A 20,529-nucleotide genomic window follows, 5' to 3' on the forward strand; every position below is an offset into this window, starting at 1 on the left:
TGTTCTCTTGGGTCCAGACAAGAAGTAGACGCACGGCTTCAGTCTGTCATGCCTCACGTGGCCAGCATTTGACATCCACCATGAAGAAAACCTCACAGGTGCCAATTAATTCAGGACTTGGGGGGAGGCCTGAGGGAGGCAGCAGATGCGAGCCATCGCGCAATCCAAGTGCCCCACTCAGAAGGCTTCAGCAGAGACGCCACATGTCTAGCCCGACAACTGGTGCAGGCGCTAACCAGACACCCCAACTGATCTGCACTGCTCTCTGCTGCCTCTCAGAGCCGGAAACGCACTGCCCAGGCAGGAGGGACCAGCCCAGCTCCGCGGTGTCTGCTGTGGCTGGGCCCCAGGGAAGGGTGATGTGGGCAGCTGGCCCTGAGCGCCTGTCACCGAGAGTCTGGGGGGGATGAGGAAGTGGGAAGGATTTATTTATTCATCTGGCCACAGTAGATACCCCACGTACATGAAAGGAACCCATGGCCAGAAATGGCAAAAGAAAGAAGCAAGCATTTATGAGGGCCTTCCATGCGCTGTACACACATACCCACCTTGCAAGATGGACACTGTGATCCCATTTTAAAGATGAAGTTGAGGCTCTTGGTGGGAAGTCAGGTTATACCCAGTTTGCCACCCACATGGGTGGGTTAAATACTGGGTGGAAAACCACATAGCTCTTTCAGAGAGCGATACATCATTAACATTTTCCCATGTCTTTAAATTAAAATTAGGGGAGAAAAGCAGCATGCCTGGATGCTTCCGTTCTTATAACGAAATAATTACATGTATCAAATAAAAGGAGAAAGAACAATCTTGAAAGATGTGTAATAAAATTTGACAGAGGTAGGATCACCATTAATTTGCAATTTTTTTTGCTTATCTAAAGTTCACATTAAAAAAATGTTTAATATGTTACTTGTCAAATTAAGAGAACGAAGCAGACTCTAAAAAGCTTACGAACCCGAGGTCACGCAGTTTGTATCTGGAGGAGCCAAAGTTTGAACCCATTTCTACCCAGAGCCACACCCTCGCCCTTTCAGAAAGAAGGTGCTGTTGGCTCAGAGGCTGCTGCTCAAGTCCGCCTGCCAGGACCACAGAGCTCTGCATTCCGGAGGAATCTCAGGGTAACTGCAAGTCTGGGAAAAGCAGCTCTGTGCTCAGGGCGCCCAGGCCTTGCTCAGAAACAGGTATTTCCAGCTCCTCGGGAGGAAGTCCGGCCTTCGTGAGACTACTCTTTAACTACAAACAGAAGTGCCTCCCCTCCACCCCCAGGGAAGAGGAAGTGCCTGCTCTAAGGGACACCGTGCAGGAGGCACCCAGGACCCAGTGGTCCCACAGCAGCAGCATGCATATCAGAAGCCCACCTCAAAGTGAGTGACACCAAGAGTGACAGGAAAACCACAGGAGGCTGGTGTCCAGATACACGGCCCAGTTATGGCTCCTGCCCACAGCAGAAGTGCTCGTAGGGAGCACGGAGCACACCAACCAGCCCCACCAGGTACGGACAGGCCTGAGCAGAGCTGTTCACACAAGTGGACAGGCCAGAGCCCTGCAGATGGAACCAGCCCTGAGATGAACTGACCTGGGTTCGAATCCTAGCTTCACTGCTTACTATGACCTTGAAAAGATTTTGAACTTCTGCAGAACCCAGTTGCCTCACCTGGATTCAATGAATTAGAATCATGGTTAATACAAAATGTGGATTTTCTCAAAGCATCATTGCCACGTGAATGTAGGAAAATGAATTTTAAAGTCTTCCTAACATGATAAGGAATGGTGGTGTCTTTGAAAAACTTATAGACAAAAAAGTTAAGAAGCCACAAGAAACTGTATTAGACATTTGCTTTCCCAAGATTAGACATTTCATTCATTCCTAAAAGGGGAATAAAAATATCTCACGGGGCAGTTTTTTCTAAAAGACCAGTGTATGCCAGTGCCTCACACACAGAAGTCCCCGAAGCATGACCTCTCACCCCGGGGAATTTCGCCTCGCAAGCAGTGATCTAACTGAATAGCATCCTCGTTATATCACACACTGTCTTCTCATCTTATTCTGCCTTCACGTAATCAGACTTCCTTATATGGGTACTTCGCTTTACAGTCTACAGAAGGCTTACGCAGTAACTAACATAAGCCTCATGACGCTTTGAAGCCCATTTCACAGATGAGGGGTCTGGGGCTCTGAGCTGAGTTCACAACCAGTACGCAGCAGAGGCGAGTCTCCAGGTCCTGCGGCTCCTCAACCAACACCCTGCTTTCAGCTCCTGGCTTTGGGTTCCCGTCCAGACCACAGTCTGACTCACTCTTTCCCGACACAGAACCTGACTGTCCTCTCTCCAAAATCAGAACAAGTCCTCACTGTAGGAGCCATGCTCAAAGTTCCTCCTCTGTAACAGGGAGACATTCTTTCAACAAACATTGACAATGCATTCATATGGAAACCTTGCTGTGCTCTGAGGAACAGGAAAGGAAGTGAAGCTGGCCTCCTTTCTTGTCCTCCAAGCATCTGACAGCTACTTGGATGGCAGGGGCCGACCCTGCCACCTCATTCCCTGCCATCTGAACTGGGGGAAGGCACGGGGGACACAGTAGTTGCCGGATGGATTGGGCTCTGCTAGAAATCTGTTGTGGGCAGGCTTGCTCACACCTGCCGCCCTCGGAGCAGCTATGAAAGGGCCCCTTGGACCCATCAGCCTGAGCTGCTCTCACTGCCGCAGTCCTTCCCCTAAGAAGAGAGCTGAACAGTGTTCCCCCCACCATCCCCCTCACCAAATTCACAGCCACCCAGAACCTCAAAATGAGACCTTATTTGGAAATAGGGTCTTTGCACACAGAATCAGTTAAGGATGTTGAGATGGAATCATTCCGGGGTTAGGGTGGGCACTAAACTCAATGCCCAGCATCCCTATAAGAAGAGGGAAAACCCAGAGTTCACACAAGGAAGAAGGCCATGGGAAGACAGGGGCAGAGACTGCAGTGATGCAGCAACGTGTAAGTCAAGGAACCAAGGAATTCCGGGAGCCATCAGAAGCTGGAAAAGGCAGGAAAGCTTCTCCCCTGGAGCCTTCAGAGGGAGCACGGCCTTGATTTCAGACGTCTGGCCTCCAGAACTTGTAGAGAATACATTTCTGTTGTTCTGAGCCACCAAAGTGTGTGCTAATTTGTTACAGCAGCGCTGGGAGACGTCCTCCCCTTTCTTAATGTCTCCATCCAGCAGGGCTGGGAGGCATGTGGCCTGTCCTCTCCCAGTGCTCAGCCGGCCCTCACGCTGTCACGTGGCTGTGGGCACTGAGATGGGTGCAGCCTGGGCCGTCCTTGGTCTAAAGCTTAAGCTTGAAGCGCACACGCACACATACACGTGCACACCCACCCCCACTTCCAACTTCTAAGAATAACGTGCTGCCAATACAGGGCTCCAACTCCGCCTCAGAATTGGCCGACTCCCGGGGGAGGTTTCCTTGTGGTTTGGGTTGCGATCTCTTTATTCTCTGGCACTGCTAAGCTGCCGTGTGAACCGTCTACTCGGCTGGCCTGGGATGGGAGGGCTCCTGCCTGCTGCCCGAGGACCCTGCTACCCAGACCCGGGAGGCGCAGACTGGATGAAGTCAAGAACATTTCCCTACCCCTCTGGACTCCCTGCTGCTTCTCACTGGACCAGGAGTCCTGTCTCCCCATGGCTCTCTTTCAACATTCTAGGGTATTTTTATTAAAGCCCTCTGGAGTGTTAACAGAATAAAATGTAAAACTGCTCCCTACTTTTCCTGTGAGCGTGGGAGTTGCTAACAGTGACCTTCCTGCTTTGAGCGGTGCCTCCAGAGCTGGTAGATGGCCAGGGAGTCGGGGACCACAGCAGGTCTTGGGAGCACGTTCTCACCCTGGCTTTGCCACACATTTTCTTGAAAATTCACTTCCCCTCTGGGGTCCTCCCATGATAAAGGAGGGGCAGGCAGGGCAGGAAGGTTTGTTAGGTCCCTCCCAGGGCTGACGTTCCAAGAGGATGATCTCCTTCTGTGCTGCACAGAAGCACACTCCCCCATTCCTGAGCTCCTTCATCCTCCCTCCGTCCACAGGGCACACCCGGTCCCAGCGCTGCAGAGACGCTGGCATGAAGCAGAGGGCCAGCTCCCGGGCAGTGAGGCAGACCCAGTGACGGCAGGACAGAGCAGAGCGGGCGTCACAGGCGCAGGCGTCGGCTGGAGGAGGTGAAGCAGAGAGGAGCTCCAGGATGACCTGAAGGGCAGAGGGAGTGAGTGCCCAGACAGCGATGAGGTCTGCGTAGGCGCTGGGTGAGGGTGGTGGGGCTGGGATAGAGCAGGGCAGGCAGTGGCGTGTGGGCCAGATGGTGGAGGGAGGCAGCAGGGACCTGGGGAGGCACCAGGCAGACAGGTGCTGTGCTTCCATCTGGCCTTCTTGACGAAGCATCATCTGGACACACAGGAAGTGTAGGGTGTTCTGGAGCCTCCAGGACCACCACCTCATCTTTTCAGTTGGCTCAGAGAACACTGCTAGCAGTTTTTCCATTGTTATTTTGAACCACAAACACTGGGGTCTGGTCTCCTCTCTATTTGCCCTGGGGCAACAATCAGCAAAATCAAGAACACAGGATCTGAGCCTGGACCCCCGGCTTTGCCACAATGTGATCCTCCAGCTTCGGCGCCCTGAGCATGGGCCCTGGGGTCAAGACTCGGAGGCAGAAAGTCCTGCTGTTTCCCAGCTTCATCTTGAGTCTGTTACTTAACTTCTCAGAGACTCAGTCTCCCTACCTCTAAAATGGGCCCAATCACCAACTGGGCCAATAGGAATTTCACCTGTTTTAAGATGAGTTGATAAATGTTGAAATATCTAGCACAGGGCCCGGCTTAGGGCAGATGCTCCATACACATGAGCTCCCCCTCCTCCTGTCACAAGTCTGGGGCAGGAACCGAGATAGGCAGGAGACAGGGAGGAGGCCGCACAGAGGAGCAGCTGGGCCCAGTGGGTGGATGGTGGGTGGTAGGCGGCATGATGTGAACGTTAGGGGTTCTGTCAGTTGGTCGATGCAACCACGAAATTTTCCTGCAGCCAGAATCCCAGAAGCAGGAACGCTCCTGCCGGCGAACCGGTGTGGGCTTGGGCAGCAAACAGCCTGACGTAAGTGGATTTGGCCGGGCTGCCGAGCACAGCAGTCTCATCAACACAGCGCTGAAGTTACTCCCAAGACTCTGTGCGTTTCTTAGCAACGGCCCTATTTGGGGGAACACTGAGTGCCACAGGGAAGCTGGCCTGGAAACTTGTACCAGACAGGCAGCACCCCCGATCAACACGCAGGGTCCCCCCTGCGGCCTGGCTCCCTCCCGGGGCAAGGCGGCCAGCCTGGAGGACCTCCACGGGGCCAGCAGCTACCCCGCGGGCCTCCAGGCGGCCCCCAGGCAAAGCCCAGTCGCCATCTGTTGTACTTCAAACCATCTGAGCAGCTGACAGGACACGAAAGAGAACAAGACACCCGACAGAACAGGCCAGGCCCTCAACACTCAGACTCCAGGCTGAGCACACAGGGCCCCTCTGAGCTCACAAGACACCCCCACACGGAGTCCAGATTAGATGCGTCGTCAGTGGAATTCTGCAACCTACAAAGGTGTTCTAGAAAGTTCCAGGACACAAATGCTCGCTGGACTTTTGTCCTGTCTCCACTCTGACAGACATCACATTATCTTCACGAAACTTATTTGGGGGAATTAAAGAGCTCTGCCAGGGCCAGGCTGGCAGGCACGGGCAGTTGAGCTCAGATTATGTGTTATTAATATGAACATCTTCCCATCGCGATCGCACACTCAATTTAAAAAGAATTACCCAATTAAGTTAGGAAGGTGATGCCTTCCACTTCCAGGAATATGCTGCCAACGACTCTGCCTTGCCTGTTCTCCCCTAAACCCCTTCCAATTAAGTAGACCGTTCAGCACATCGTGAGGATAGCCAGGATGTTGCTGTGGAGACGGCAGGATTTTTCATCATATCACCATTTCAATCTCCTGATGAGAAGGGAGCTGGCAAAGCTTTCTGCCTCCCCCCAGGATGCACGTTCACTGCCAACAACAACAAGGACAAAAGCTCTGTTGGACAGAAAAGGACGAGGGATTCTGGGAGCTTCCAGGTCTCCTGCAGCAACCCAGAGACTCGTGGCCTCAGCTCCTCTGAGCAGGAGCAGACAGTTGGCCGCTGTGTGTCAGAGGCAGCTCTAGAGAAGGCCGTGCAGGCCCAGATGCTGAGGGTGTGACAGCGCCGGCTCAGCCAGCAGAGAGGCATCAATTTGTGCTAACCGGCCACAGAGATCAGGGCTGCGGGGTCGGGGCAGTGACATGACTGATGTCAAGAAGCGTCAGAGGAGACAAAAGTTTTTATTTCTAAAATGCAAACCTGACCACAGCCCTTCTTGCCGACAGCGCTTGACTGGCTCTCCATCACCCTCGCCATGAGTTCCAACCCTTTAGCATGATACCACCCCCAACTCACTCCTCCAACCTCGTCTCGCTCTCATTCCCTAAGTAAACAATCAGACTTTCATGCCTCCCTCCCTTTGCACATGCTGTTCCCCTCCTCTGTCTATCCTTTCCCAACTTTTGGCAGCCTGGTAAACTTGTTATTTCTCAAGACCTGGGTCAAGTGTCTTGACCTCTTAAACTTCAAGGCTTTCCTTTTGCCTTTGCTTGCCTCCTTGATTTTCCTGGAAGATGCTGGACTCATGGCCAAGCCAGCACTTTGCACAGTGTAAGCTCTGGTAATTGGTTGGCATGTCCACCTCCCTGACCAGCTTGCTAAGCCACTCAAGGGGACGGGCTTTATTTTCAAAGGAATGGCTGTAACCCCGGAAGAAAAGGCAGAGGTGAAAGAAAAGGGGAGGCCACGTCAACTGGAGACAGATGTGCAGGTGTATCTCAGAGACACTGTTAGGTTTGGCTCCAGACCACCGCAAAAAGCGACTATCGCAATAAAGTGAGTCACACCAATTTTTTTGGTTTAATGATGTATATAAATGTTACATTTGCACTACACTGTGGTCTGTTAAGTGTGCCATAGATAAAAACCATACACGTTTCAACTAAAAATTACTTTATCAATAAAAAATGCTAACCATTATCTGAGCCTTCAACATGTCGTAATCTTTTTGCAATAGTAACGTCAAAGATCACTGATCAGATTACCCTGTAACAAATACAATAATGAAAAAGTCTGAAATATTGCAAGAATTATCAGATGTGCTCAACAAGGGGTTGCCACAAACTTTCAATCTGTAAAAAAATGCAGGATCTGCAGAACACCATAACACAAGGTCTGCCTGAATAATAAGAACCACCCAGAAGTTGTTCAAGAAGTAAGTAAATGCTGTGAATCTGAGCCATCCCCCGTACCCGTCATGCTTGGGCCAATGGGTGGGGGCAGTCACCAGGGCCGGTTACAGGGGTGCTCTGGCAGGGATCCCCCCTTCCCCATCCCAGGACAAGAGATTTAAAAACCAAGTCTGTCTGATGTTATTAAGAAGTGGAAAAAGGTGTTAAGCTTTCTAACAGGTAAAATCTCTGCAAGAGAGACTTACTATCACATCAGGTTGTTAAAGTACCTTCTGGAAGACTCAGTTTAAACCTAAGAAGAGGGAAAAAAAAAACCCTACCCCAAAATTCAGGCTGACAGGACTTGAACCAACCCATCTCTAGGACGTACAGCAAGACTGAGGAAAACAAGCTGTCTGGGAGGGGGTGAGGGTGAAATGCCCACGCACACACAAAGTAGCCCATTTAGGTCTGTGTCAGCTCTGATTTCTGCCCCTCATAGACGCAGACCCAGGCGTCCTCCCGTCACCTGCACGTTTCCAAGCTGAACAGGGGCCTTCAGTCCATGTCTGGGGAATAAATTATGCTGCGTCCTGGGCCTGGCACCACTCCTTTCCTGGGGTTCAGACGGGGTCTGCCTCGCAGCCTCTTCAAAAGTTTGAGTAGGGGCAACAGGTCCTCGGCAGTGCTTGGCCACAAAACCCTGTCTGTCCAGCCCTCCCCCCGCGCATGAGGAACAGGCAGCCCGCAGACGGGCAGGCGGGTAAGGAGCCTCGGCGGCGACACCAGGCCCCAGCCTGGTTGCTGATCCAGGACCGGGGGCCCTGGGGCTCAGTCATCCATGTCATGTATTAAAATCGTTCGCCCTTCCGGACCAGGGAGCTGCCGAAGTTCCAAAGACTCTGAAACCCACTTAAGGCAGGACTCATCTTCTGACCTCTGCTTCCACCCCAGGGCCCCGCATGGCACCCAGCCACGGGGAGCGCACTGTGACGCACCTGCCATACTCTAGTTTCACACCTACAAGTTGAATCTAGCTTCTGTCCACGTCACGGGGAGTTGTTTCCCTTTAGAACTCATGGAATCAAACCATCCTCTCCAAAGCTCCCCCTTAGTGCGTAATTTTGAGAATCTAAATGCAAGCCCGGGAGTGTCAGAAATACACGTACATGTTATCAGGTGAAACCAAGAGGTACGATGGAATCCTCGCCCCTCGTACCCGTGTGAATGTGACTTTATTTGGAAATAGAGTCTTGGCAAATGTAAGCAGCTTGAGATGAGGTCATGAGGGTGGACTCTAATTCAGTAGACCTGATGTCCTTTTAGGAGGGAAATTTGGACACAGACACACAGGGAGAAGGGCTGGTGATGGCATCTCTCTGGTCAGGGGCAGAGACCAGAGTGACACAGCTATAAGCCAAGGACGGCTGAGGACTGACAACTACCAGAGGATGGGAAGAGGCGAGGAAGGAGTCTATCCTGCAGCACCTTGGCTTCAGACTTCTGGCCTCCAGAACTGTGAGAGAATAAACTTCTGTTGTTTTAAGCTGCCCACTTTGTGGCAGTCTGCTACAGCAGCCCTAGATAACTACCGCAGTGCAATAACCCAAGGGCGGTAACTTTTCCTTTGTTTGTTTTTAAGTCTGACACTTACTTAACATCAACTTTCACGATAGAAGTGATTTGGACTGGGGTGGTGTCCACCTCATTATGTTATCCATTTGCTCCTTCATTTGCTTCCAGCTTTTACTGAGCACCTAATATGTGCCAGACCCTGTGCAAGGGACCAGAGCAATAAAAGTGCAGAAGCCAGGAGACGGTGGTAAAGACGGCTTTGTGAGAACGACAGCCATATAAACTGACGACTGTACCGCCAGGCAGTAAGTCTTACAAAGGAGGACAGGAGAGTTGACGTGCATTTACTGTGTGTCCTCAGCAGGCACCTGACACTGTGCTGAGCACCTCATGCACACGGTCGCATTTACTCTTCCCACAATCCCAAGAGAGAAGATGCTATGATGATGCCCACTCTCTGACTGATGGGGGAACTGAGACTCAGAGATGGAGGCACAGTGGGGCTCAAACTGGACGGCACTGACTGCAAGGGGAGCCCAGGGAGAGGCGCGCTTTGATTCAGAGGGGCAGGGACTGTCATTTCAACATCAAAGTATCTTTGCAAACTGAATTTTCAAACTGGCCTAAATATATAAAAATAGGCAACTGGGTAAAGAAACTGTGGTCATCCACCTTAAGTCATTACAAAGCACAGCGAAGCACTCCTGAGACCCCGCAGGTGATGCCCAGGATCCGGCGTTCCCCTGCCTGTGTGGGTGCTGGTGCAGGAAGCTAGGACCAAGGTCCTAATTTTCTTCTTGGCACTTCAGTTTTTCAAATTAGCAATAAGGAAAATCTCCCCTGTGCTGTTTCTCTGGCTAATAGTTGGCAGTGCCTAACGTGTTTGGGGACTGTCCTCAGCACTGACCGTGTGTTAACTCAGCCAGTCCCCACCATAACCCTGGGACAGAGACTCGACTCACACCCGTTTTACAGAAAAGGAAGCTGAGATCCAGAGAGATCAGGCAAAGCACTCACACGGACCCGGATTCGGACCCGGATTCGGACCCGGATTCAGACCCGGACCGTCCAGCCTGGAGTCCATGCTGTCATCACAGTTCTCACTGCGATAACCTGCCCAGGGGCAGGGGTGGGGGCGTTTTTTTTGTTTTTGTTTTTTTTTTTTGAAGAACAATGATTAAAATGCCTCCACCCCAACCTGATACCATGAGCCCAGGCATTGCTCTCTTTTGATGCCTTCTGCAAACCTTTACACACATTTCCCACTTTCTTCCTCCACTCATTTCTAAATATTCTAAAAATACACTATATAAAATATATAAAAATAATGATATCCTCATGCTTGCCTACTCTGGCAAGAAAACTTCCCTATTAGGACAAACCAAGCAATGTGCCGTTTCAGCCAGAATGGAGAGATGACAGTGAGAAAACAAGGGGAAAGACAACAGGAAAAAGGAGAACGAGGCTGTCAAGACAGGGAGTCACCTAATTTATGCCACGTGCAGTGCAGGCTCTGGGTAAGTGTCCGCGGGAGGGGAGAGGGTTGGGGGAGGAGACAGGAGATGGAGAAGGGGACTGAGGAGGACACTGAAAGGCAGACAGGGCCATACGAGGGTGGGTAACTGTGAGAAACACGTGCAGGGCAGAGCGAGGGGTGCCCACGTGGCCAGGGGCTCCACACACACCAAGACCTCCCTCGAATCTCTCTCAGGTGAGAGACCAAACTATTTAAGACTGCCATTTTTGTGGGTCAAAACCAGTCAGATGTTGGCAATTTCATATCATTCAACTTAAACATACAGTCCCAGAGTAACACAGGCAAAAATGAAAGGAAGTGTTCATCATAAACGTAAAACATAGTATCAATTTTGTAAACTTCTTTTGCCCTTTCTCCTCCTCGTCCCTCTGTCTCCCCCTTTCTGTTCTTCCTCTCCCCTCCACCCCGTCTTGCCCTACTCCTCTCTTCTCCTTCACCCCCGCCCTTCTTTTCACTTGAAGCAATATTCGGTGTCTAATGAGCACGCTCATTCAGCACTGGAGACGTTTCAAGAGAAAAGCTGAAACGGCCGTGTGCCCGCGCATGCGTCTGGTGCCCACGTCTCCGGGGAAGGACGAAGGGCATCTTCTCCTGGAGCCAAGCCTGCATGACAGACAGCCTGGACAAGAGCCACTCCTGCCCTCACTGCCCATGCCAGCTGGCCGCACAAAGGTCCCAGCCCAGCAGGAGAGGAAAGGGACACCTGGGCTGAGCAGGCCACGCAGACCCCAGGCCTTGATAATCAACAAAAATTTCTAAGGCTGCAGTACCCTTGGTGCTGCCTGATTGCGCACCTGGAGTTCAGGTGTTCAGGGACAAAGGAAATGAAAAGCCCGGAAGGCAGGGCACGTGCCTTGTGGGCAGGAACGTGGGCTTCCTGGCGGCAGCACCCTGGGCAAGGTTTCTCACCAAAGGCCTCACGTCCTCATCTGTCAAAAGAGGATGCCAGCAGGGCTGTCCAGGGGCTGTCGTAGCTTAAAGGAGGCGAGGGGCAGAGAGTGCTGGGCACACAGTACGTGAGACACAGAACGTACCAAAACGTGCTGGGTGACCGAGGCTCCGAAACGGCTTTCCCTAGAGATTTTATAAACCTGCCCAAGAAAGATCAGGTGGAGTCTAACCAGCATGGCTTTGCCCGTATTGGGAAGCCATCTCCAGCCCACGATCTCCCTTTGTGCTATCCTCAGCCCCAGTGCCCAGGCCACGTGAAGGGGTGAAACTGACTCACAGACACCAAACTCCTTTTCTGTGACACCTTGATTTAAAACAATCAAATTACTTCTTTTTTTTTTTTTCTGTCAGTCTCAGAGCCATGCTTTTAGGCACCCGGCCAGCCAGCAAGATGACTGTTTTCCTTCAGAGGCCCCCAATTCCCATTGTGTCACTTACAACCTGGGGGAAAATGCAAAACAATAAACCATCTGCAAGGCTTTCAGCCAGTGCAATTTGCAAGAAGTGCTTTTCCATCCTGGGAGGACTCTGCATTAAGCCAGCATTAATTAATTGCCACATTAAAGGGAAGCACCTTTAACATTTCAATGACATAATCATACACAATTACGATCATACAAAGCAACACTTTGTAATTAGTGATGCCTCCACTTCCTGAAATGTGTAATCCTTCTGTCTTGAATTCCAAGGAGGCTGGCAGGAGGAAGGCACTAAATATAGATCAGGAACTAATATTTAAATCAGTTTTTAATTCACCTTTCAACACGAACAGGAAAACCAGAACAAAGCCTTGCCCTTATTAGGACCCTAAATCTTCATGTCTGTGAGGCTGCATATTCAGTGACAACAGACCCACACAGAAACTGAGCACTTACAGGCCTGAAATGATCAGCCCTAAACAGCGGTACTTTCGCCCTCGCAGGCACACGAGCTGCTTTTCCAGGAAGGCACTAAAGCTCACCCTAACTGTCCTGGCTTTGGCAACTATGCTGTGTTATCATTAACAAAGGACTCTGACTTATCTCTGTGACTTAAAAATGGGAATGGTTTTTCTTTTAATTAGGGACGTTTCCCATGAAGTCGCAATCCCTGGGTACCAAGCATTGTTCTAAGTGCTTAACATGTACGGGCTTGTTGCATTCTCCACAACGACCCTGAGCCCACACTAGTCTGAGTCCCAGTTTACTAACGAGGACTGGAGGCACCCAAGTGTTAAATAACTTGCCGCAGGTACCGCTCCCCTCAGAAGAGCCTTTTGAGTGAATCACAAACCAGACAGAATAAACAGACCTTCTAGGCTGTCACATTCATTCTGTCACTCAAGCACCTACCCATGGGGCCAGCCCCAGAACCTCCCAGTGTCTAATGTCTGTTGTTGGCAACGTTCTGCAGCAACCACAGAAGAAAATGTGGAAGGGACAAACTCTGACCCATGGTCACACCCAAAGGGCTTCCAGGAAAAAAATCCTTTTTAGGAGTTTCTCTTTAAAAAAAGAATAAAACAAGCAAATGCATAAACTGCCTCTCTCTGATGTCCTAAGCTGCCTCACTGGACACTGTTCTCTGCTTTCACCCATGAACTGTGGGGTGGCGCCCTCCCCGGGACAGCCGCACCTAGGGGCCAGCTTTACCTTGTCGTAATAGTATCGCAGGGCTCTGCTCAGCTTATCGTAGTTCATGTTTGTTTTGTTTTTTCGGAGACCCCAGAGCTTGGCCACTTCTTCTGCTTTGAGGAGCTTGAATTCACCATCGTTGGAGGTCCAGCAAATCAGATGCTCATGTTTCTGGTCCAGCAGCAACTGCAACAGGAACTGCCACAGCGTGATTGCACTCTCCATACCTGGGGAGGGAGGGCCACATCAGTGCATGTGCCAGGTCTGCGGGAAGTGGGGAGTGGGGGGAGCCCCTCAGGCCCCTGGCCTCCCCGCTGCCCCCAGTGAACCTAATGAAAAGTCACTTTCCTCTCCACCATTTCCCCTCCGACAGGGCACTCTGAATCAGGTGACTTCTGCCTGCATTTTTGTAAACAGCCACGATTCAGAAATACGGGGAAGCCCTATGATTTCCGTATTTGCCACACACATCCCCACAGGTGACAGGACTGCATCAAGAATGATATTAAAAAATGATTAATGAACTGCCAACTCATACAATCAGTCCCCACCCAAGCGACTCCTCACTTAACATGGTATCTGTTCCCACGATAACTCCTTCACCGCTCAGCCTCTAGTCCATTATTTGCAGGAAATGCTGGACCCTGTGATAAGTGCATTTACCTAGGGACCTGGGTTAATGTGGTCAGGGTACATCAGTTCATATGACCATGTGAGGCACTTCGAGAGGAAGGGACTTCTCTGGGTTACCCTCCGTTTTCCCAGAGCTCTGATAACCCAGCCTTATGCCTGAGTGTAGCGTGCACCCGACCGATAGATGCTTGTGGAACTGAAGAACTGGTCATTGCCACTTGAAGAGCCCTTTACTTCCCCAGTTACTTGCCATGTTGCAGATAAAAACCCCATTTGTCACAAGTACAGAGATGGAAAAAGTATTTTTTTCCTCCACTATGAGAGGAAAACTTATAAAATGTTCTTTTTCCTTGGACTCTGCTGTGGACTTCGTAAATGCTGTTCCTTCTGCTTACAATGCTGTTCCCCAGCTTTGGAGCCTGGTGAACTCCTTCTCATCCATCATGACCCAGTTCACATGGGATCTTCTTGGGGAAAATTTTCCCCGCTCTCCCAAGGTAGTTCCCAACTTCAGACATGTGAGAACTTTCGTGGTAATGGGTACTGGTTCCCAAAACAGTAACAATAATCATAATAACGACAAAAACCCACTTGTCTTCTCAACATTCGTTACATTAGGAAAGAAGAGGTGGGCTGGCCTCAGAAGCTTGACCGCAGATCAACTGTCATGACTGGACACAGGAAGGGCCCTGGGTTTTGATCTCGGCAAGCAGTGGGGTGAGAGTCTAGTCCCAGGAGGCAGCCAGGTGACCAGAACAAGGGGGCATCGAGAAGACGCTCAACCCTGGGAGACCTGGAGGCCAGAACAACTGCATGATGGAGACTTATCTGTCCCGATACTTCTGTCAGCTCCACACCCAGCTCACGCATTCCCCTGAAAGGGGCAGCTTTCAGACGGACAAATCATTTTTCTCCCTTTCCACGTGGGAATGGATGCACGTATACCTAGCCCTCCACTAAGTGTTCGTTTCCCTATTTCCTTTCACATATTTAGCCGAGAGAACACATTTTATTGTTTCTCTGAGCAGCAACGTGGGTTTCTCAGTTAAAGGGAAGCCGATTAGGAATGTTCTCTAAATGCCCACAGGGCACTTTATTTGTGGCTCTTTAAAGCGGATATTCTTTACAGAAATCAGTCTTCATCACAATGGCCACTCGGTCCATAAGACAGTAAATCATCCCCTCGTTGGACCAAAACCACCTTTACGTCTCATGAGTCTCGTAAGCACCGCCGCCGTGAGACGCAGCAGCCTGCCGGCTCCAACCTCTAGGAGGAACAATCCTTCCCATTATTTGAGGTCGAGCCAACACTTTCTTCCCATCGTTGGCACTAAGAATTGCTAACAGTTGTCTCAAATGCTTTGGTATTTTCCCTCAAACACTTCAAGCAGCTTTAAAAAATCTTTCAAACTTTAGGTGGACACTCAGAGGAGCCTGCTCCAAAGGGCAGAAGGCGGCCAGTGGGCTTAGAGTTAGGAAGGTGGGCAGCCCCCCTGCAGCTCCCCACCTTTAGCTGACACGAACCATCGTGTTCCAGATGGGACAGGAGGGCAACGTAAACAGCTCCGTGTGTTTTGTACTTAGTGCTCCTACCAACCAGGACTGATTCCTCAGAGCTGCCTGTGGTGCCCCAACCCCACGGATCAGGGCCACACGCTCTGGGCATGAATGATGAGGACCTGTACAGTAGACTGGTTAAATGTTCTCAATCTTTCACTCCGTCCCCCATTCAAGTGACCAAGCAGCAGTGGCCTATGGGGGGGTGGAGTGCTTTTTTCCATCCCACTGAAATCTGGGCTTGGCCGTGTGATTTGATTAGGTCAATGGAATGCTAAGTAGACATGACAATGTGTCAATTCCCAGTCAAGGTCTAAGAGGCTTCCCATGTTTGCAACTTTCCTCTCCTGCTCCTCTTATTGTAGTGAAGCTGCTGCCCCAAAATGAAGCATGTGGAGCCAGCATGAGCTCAACCCAAAGACTGGAGCCAATTTCCACAACCTACAGTCTGAAACAGCATTCCTGAGGCCAACCAATAAGAAAAATAAATGCTATAAGCCATTCATTGTAAGCCAGTGACTCTTGGGGCTGTTTGTTACATGGCACCATTGCAGCAAGAGTTGACAATCACAATGCCCAACATTCTGGTCTAAAAAAGTTCTCTCTTTGCTGGAGTGCAGTATCTTTACACTGCGGACTTACATTCACCATCATGAGGGGCATCTAGACATGAAAAAGCATGTTATGCAGGGGGACTGGCTGATTACATCTTCACTCTAAGAGATATAAGCAGGCCAGTGATGACCACAGGTGCCACGGACCATGGCAAAGGTAGGAGGAGGAAAGGGGAAGAAAAGGGAGATGTAAAAGAGCAAAAAGTAAAAAGGCAGAGGAATAAATGATGGGGATGGGAACCTCTCATCAGGGGCCTCCCAGATTTCTGGAAGAGATGATCTGGGCCAGGTAAGGGCACAAGCTGTGAACTAGGAGTCACAGAGCTGTCCCCACACATGCTCAGATGCTAACAGAGCTTTGGAGAGGCTGGGTGGGCCAGGGAACACCTTCACCTTCTCCCTCGCCCTCCCACGCCAAGGGTACGAAGCCAGACATGGCTGAGGAGGGGAGGATCCCTCAGAGGGTTTCATGTGAATAACACAGCTCCACCAGAGGTGAGGAAGGCATCAAACCACCCTCGCCTATAGCAGGCCAAGCCCAGCGCCAAGGGCTTCCTTCTCCTTCCCCAGCTCTCCGGCCATTCCTCCCCTCCAGATGGGCCACCAGCTCAGCCACTGTGCAGTCACACAGCTCTCTACTGCTGGGGACCGTGGCCACCCATGACTCAGAGATGAGCCTCAAAATTACTTCCCTGCAAGCTCATCACATCTACAAACATCTGTCACCCCTCCTACACGCAGCAGAAGTCTTTCTGGGAGCTAAGGGGCCCCCAAGCCAGCTCTGGACACCCCACCCTTCCTGGCTGGAGCCACTGGTATGATTAAAATGGTGGAGTGTACACGGGGGAACAGGGACACGGGGAACGGGGTAGTGGCCCACCACCAACTGGCTACCATGGTTCTTGCCATTCAAGGGCATTCACTGGACTCCTTTGATTTTAGTTCCAAACTTCATTGATTTTTAACAACGATTAAGTTTCATCATTTACATGGTGGTTTTCATATACAATCATGCTTCATGTTCTATCACATCCCTGCCAGCTACAAATTGCCCCCTCAGGGACCTAGGGAATGGAAAAGAGCCTAACATTGTCACACACCCTGCCATCAACCACCAGTGCTGCATGTATTAGCAAATTCATCCAAATGTAGCCATCTCTCACCAGAAAAAAGTTGTGAGTGTTTTTTTTAATTAATTCCTTAATGCCTAGAATCCTTAATAAAGTCCTGTATCTTAACATGCAGGTACAATAAAGTCTAACTTATCTGGCTGTCCTCGTAATTCAGACAGCATCCTGTGACTCTTATTAAGTAAAAAAGTTCAAGAAAGTGTTGATACTCGAGATTTACGTCTGATATATTATTGTTCAAATGGGAGGTCTGCTTTAAGTTAAACAGTTTCATCAGCCTAACCTCAGTGAGCTGATTTCCCACAACTCTCTGCTTCAAATATGTAGACCATGCAAGAAATGCAATCTTTTCTAAAAAAATATTTTCCAAATCAAATTTTTTTGTTACTAATTAGAAATTGCTTCCCTTTCCTTGCTCAGATCTTATTTTGAATGGATGAAATTTTATCGGGTGTTGTAATGCCATTCTTTCTGTTTTGTTTTGTTTTGGGTTGGGCGTTGGTTATTAGGTTTATTTATTTATTTTGATGGAGGTACCGGGTTTGAATTCGGGACCTCGAGCATGCTCAGCACACACTCTGCCACTGAGCGACACCCTGCTCCCGGTCATGCCATTCTTGATGCAGAATCAAACTCTGAGCTTTTTATCTTAAGGAGGGTCCACTTGTAAGGCACCACAGCTCCTCCAGGCAGAGGCGCCCGTAGTGCTAGACATTTTCTGCTCCCCACTGATCCCCCTCAGTCCCACCGCCTGCCTCAAATGCTCTCTCACCACGTGGACAGGAAAGCACCAAAGACCAGGCTCTCAGCAGCTGGCAGGCCACGTCCAGGCCTCTCCCGAGAACAATGCTACCTGGTATCTGCCCCAACTGTTCCTCTTCCTCGGCAGTTTGTAGCCTAGGTCTTACTGCAGTCGACGGTAGTTAGATCATTCAAAACAGATTCTGTCAAATCCGAATGGTACGCATACCTCTTTCTAAAGGACCAGGATGTGAAAAATTAATAGGCTCCCATGTGGACAAATCATTCACATTAATTTGTTTTTTACTATATTCTCCCTTCAACATAAACAAGAAAAAACAGATATAAGCTCCTCCAGTTTATAGTTCTCTTACAACCAGATGAAATTTACGAATAAAGTAGACTGCACCCACCCTATTCAAATTAACAATTAATTTTACATATGACACATGATCTTTTATTGAAAGGAAATCAAAACTCACAAAAAGGTTATAGCAACAGCTGACCCCATGCAAGCTGTTTTGAGTAAGATGTGTTTATATGGTTATACCCTATAAAGACTCAACTCTCTCTCCATCTTTTTCCATTTTTTGAGGCAGGGTCCATTTGATGCCAAGACACCATCTGGATATTTGGGACACATCAGAGAACAAAGAAGATGAAGACCTCGGTCCTCATGGAGTGTACATTCCAATAGGAGAAGACAGGCCATGAACAAGAGACACATGACCACTAAAATACACAGTTCGTTGGAATAACAGTGTTACAGGGAAATGCAACCAGAGCAGGTTGAGGGGGAGCCAGGGGTACGGGAGCAAGAGGTCATGGAAGACCTCGCTGAGAGGCTGTTGAGAAATACCTTTGTTAAAAAATAATTTTCAAAATGGCTAAAATCACAGGTCTCCTACAGATGGAAAATGAAGACATGTTAAAGATTTTCTTTCACTCCTTCGTCAAGTAGGGAACTTGGTAGATGTTCTAACAAGTTCAGAAAAGGATTTGAATAGAGGCATTTATAAGTTAGGAATATTGAAATGAACTGACAGATAGGGCTGAGAGAAGAGTCAACTCAGCACCGTGAGACATGAGAATTTGCATATATTGAATCAGTAACGATTTTGCTGTCATAATTAACTAAATCATAAAACAGTGTACATAAGATTGGAATCACATCACCCAGAGAGGTTTTGCTCCAGAGTCTAGACCATGCAGTTTTTCATGGAAGCACGATTATGCTCTACAACCTGCAGCAGGTGAGAGGGTGAACCGCCTTTTCCCTACTTGGAAGGCTACACCGTGGGTGAGAGTGGATTTGGAGCCAGACTCTCTGTGTTCAAATACAAGCAGCAGTCCTGTCTGACTGTGGGACTCTGGGTAAGTAACCTCACCTCTCTGTGCCTCAGTGTCCTCATAAGGAAAATGGAGACAATGGTAATGACACGTCTCCCTCACGGGGCTGCAGCAAGGGTAACCTGTGTTACTGACAACGCCCTTGAACTACACCTGGTACGTAGGAAGTGTTATTCAAATGTTAACTATTATTTTTTTAAGCAGCAGGGGAGCCTCTTCACAGAGCATGGTGTGAGGGCATTTGGCCTTCAGCTAGCTCAAGGAGCCATTCAGATAAATCCACCTTGGATCTTTGTCCATTAGGCAATGACCCCAACAGAGGAACTGAAATCCCGGCAGAATCTTCAGCTATTTGGTGACTGCTGCTTATAAGGTGACCTAGAATACACTTACGTGTGGTTTTCTTTTTTAGACTATCATAAAAAAATGAAAGAACATAAATTTTTTTTAATTCTGGCAAGAAACTCAGATCCCTAAGCATACATTCACTGACCTCAGCTTGAGAGACACTGGTTTAGAATGCTCAGCCTAGGGCCTCCGAGTTGTTAGACTGCGGTAAAGATGGCCCTGGGGTACTCACACTCCCTTGGAGCTATTTCCTCTGCTCCCGTCTGTCTTGAGCCCCTGGAGCGGGGAAGGGAGTCAAGGAGATGAGAGCTGTTGAGTCAGAAAGAGAAAAGGGAAGGATTCTAGAGTGACAGCCATGACAACACTGCCTGAGAAGACGGAGCCCACGTGGATACACCCCCTGGGCTGGTCCTGGTGGAGGCGGCCGAGAGTAAAGAGCTTGTCTGCACAGGGCAGACTCTGAGTGGTTACTCTGCACCCTCATTCTGTGTTTTCAACTCTTTCTATTTTTAAAGAACACAAACAGTACCCTTGATTCATTCTTTAATCTGGACAGAGACTCAAAGAGATGATGGATGCTACAGATGGCATATACTGATCACTCTTGTCATCCCTGGTGCCACCTCAGCCCACTGGGGAGCCATCAGGCCATGCAGCCCTATCACCGCTTTGGCATCTCCTTTGGGTCCAGGGTAGCCGCCAGCCCTGTGGGCACACTAACAAGCTAGAACCAGGCACACTTCCTCCGACCACTGGGCAGTGGGGGGAACCAAACATCTTGCACAAAAGAAGTGAAAGCTGCTCCCTCCCCGGGAACAGGAAACAGGACCAACACTCCTGAAACAGCGGGAGCAATAAAATGCAGTCACCATCCTCACGCTGATCAGGTGGCTCAAACAACAAGCAGGACGTGAATGACAGAGGAGCTCAGAAGGCCGCCCCAGGCCCTCCCATATGGGTGTAATCTACATACACACACTCAGGCAACCCACTCATGCCAGAGGTCCTTCTAGCTCTTAACCTAGTCTGTCTTGCAGGGTCTGTCATTCATTCACTAATCTGCCTTTTCCAATTATAAGAGCCTTCTCTTGTCTTCTCTGTACATGGTGGGTATTACCTATCGAGCCTTTACCATATACCAAGCACTGCACTTAATCTCACTGAATTCCCACAACTGCC

At 49.6% G+C, this 20,529-nt stretch overlaps 1 protein-coding gene across 2 annotated transcripts in view; it reads right to left on the reverse strand.

The window, feature by feature from the left end:
- Positions 1-20,529, reverse strand: part of ELK3 (ETS transcription factor ELK3) — a 61,950-nt gene that overhangs the window by 22,092 nt on the left and 19,329 nt on the right. The window contains exons 1-2 of one of the 2 annotated variants that reach the window (XM_072973201.1): positions 19,496-19,601; positions 12,996-13,204 (exon numbers count right to left, since the gene is read on the reverse strand). In XM_072973201.1, the coding sequence (XP_072829302.1) occupies positions 12,996-13,202 (207 nt within the window). In that variant the 5' untranslated portion in view covers positions 13,203-13,204; positions 19,496-19,601. Of the gene's footprint in view, positions 1-12,995; positions 13,205-19,495; positions 19,602-20,529 lie in introns of those variants that run through there. The other variant, XM_072973200.1, reaches the window with a different exon arrangement.

Source organism: Vicugna pacos, chromosome 12 (assembly GCF_048564905.1).
Source record: "Vicugna pacos chromosome 12, VicPac4, whole genome shotgun sequence".
NCBI classification, from domain to species: Eukaryota; Metazoa; Chordata; class Mammalia; order Artiodactyla; family Camelidae; genus Vicugna; species Vicugna pacos.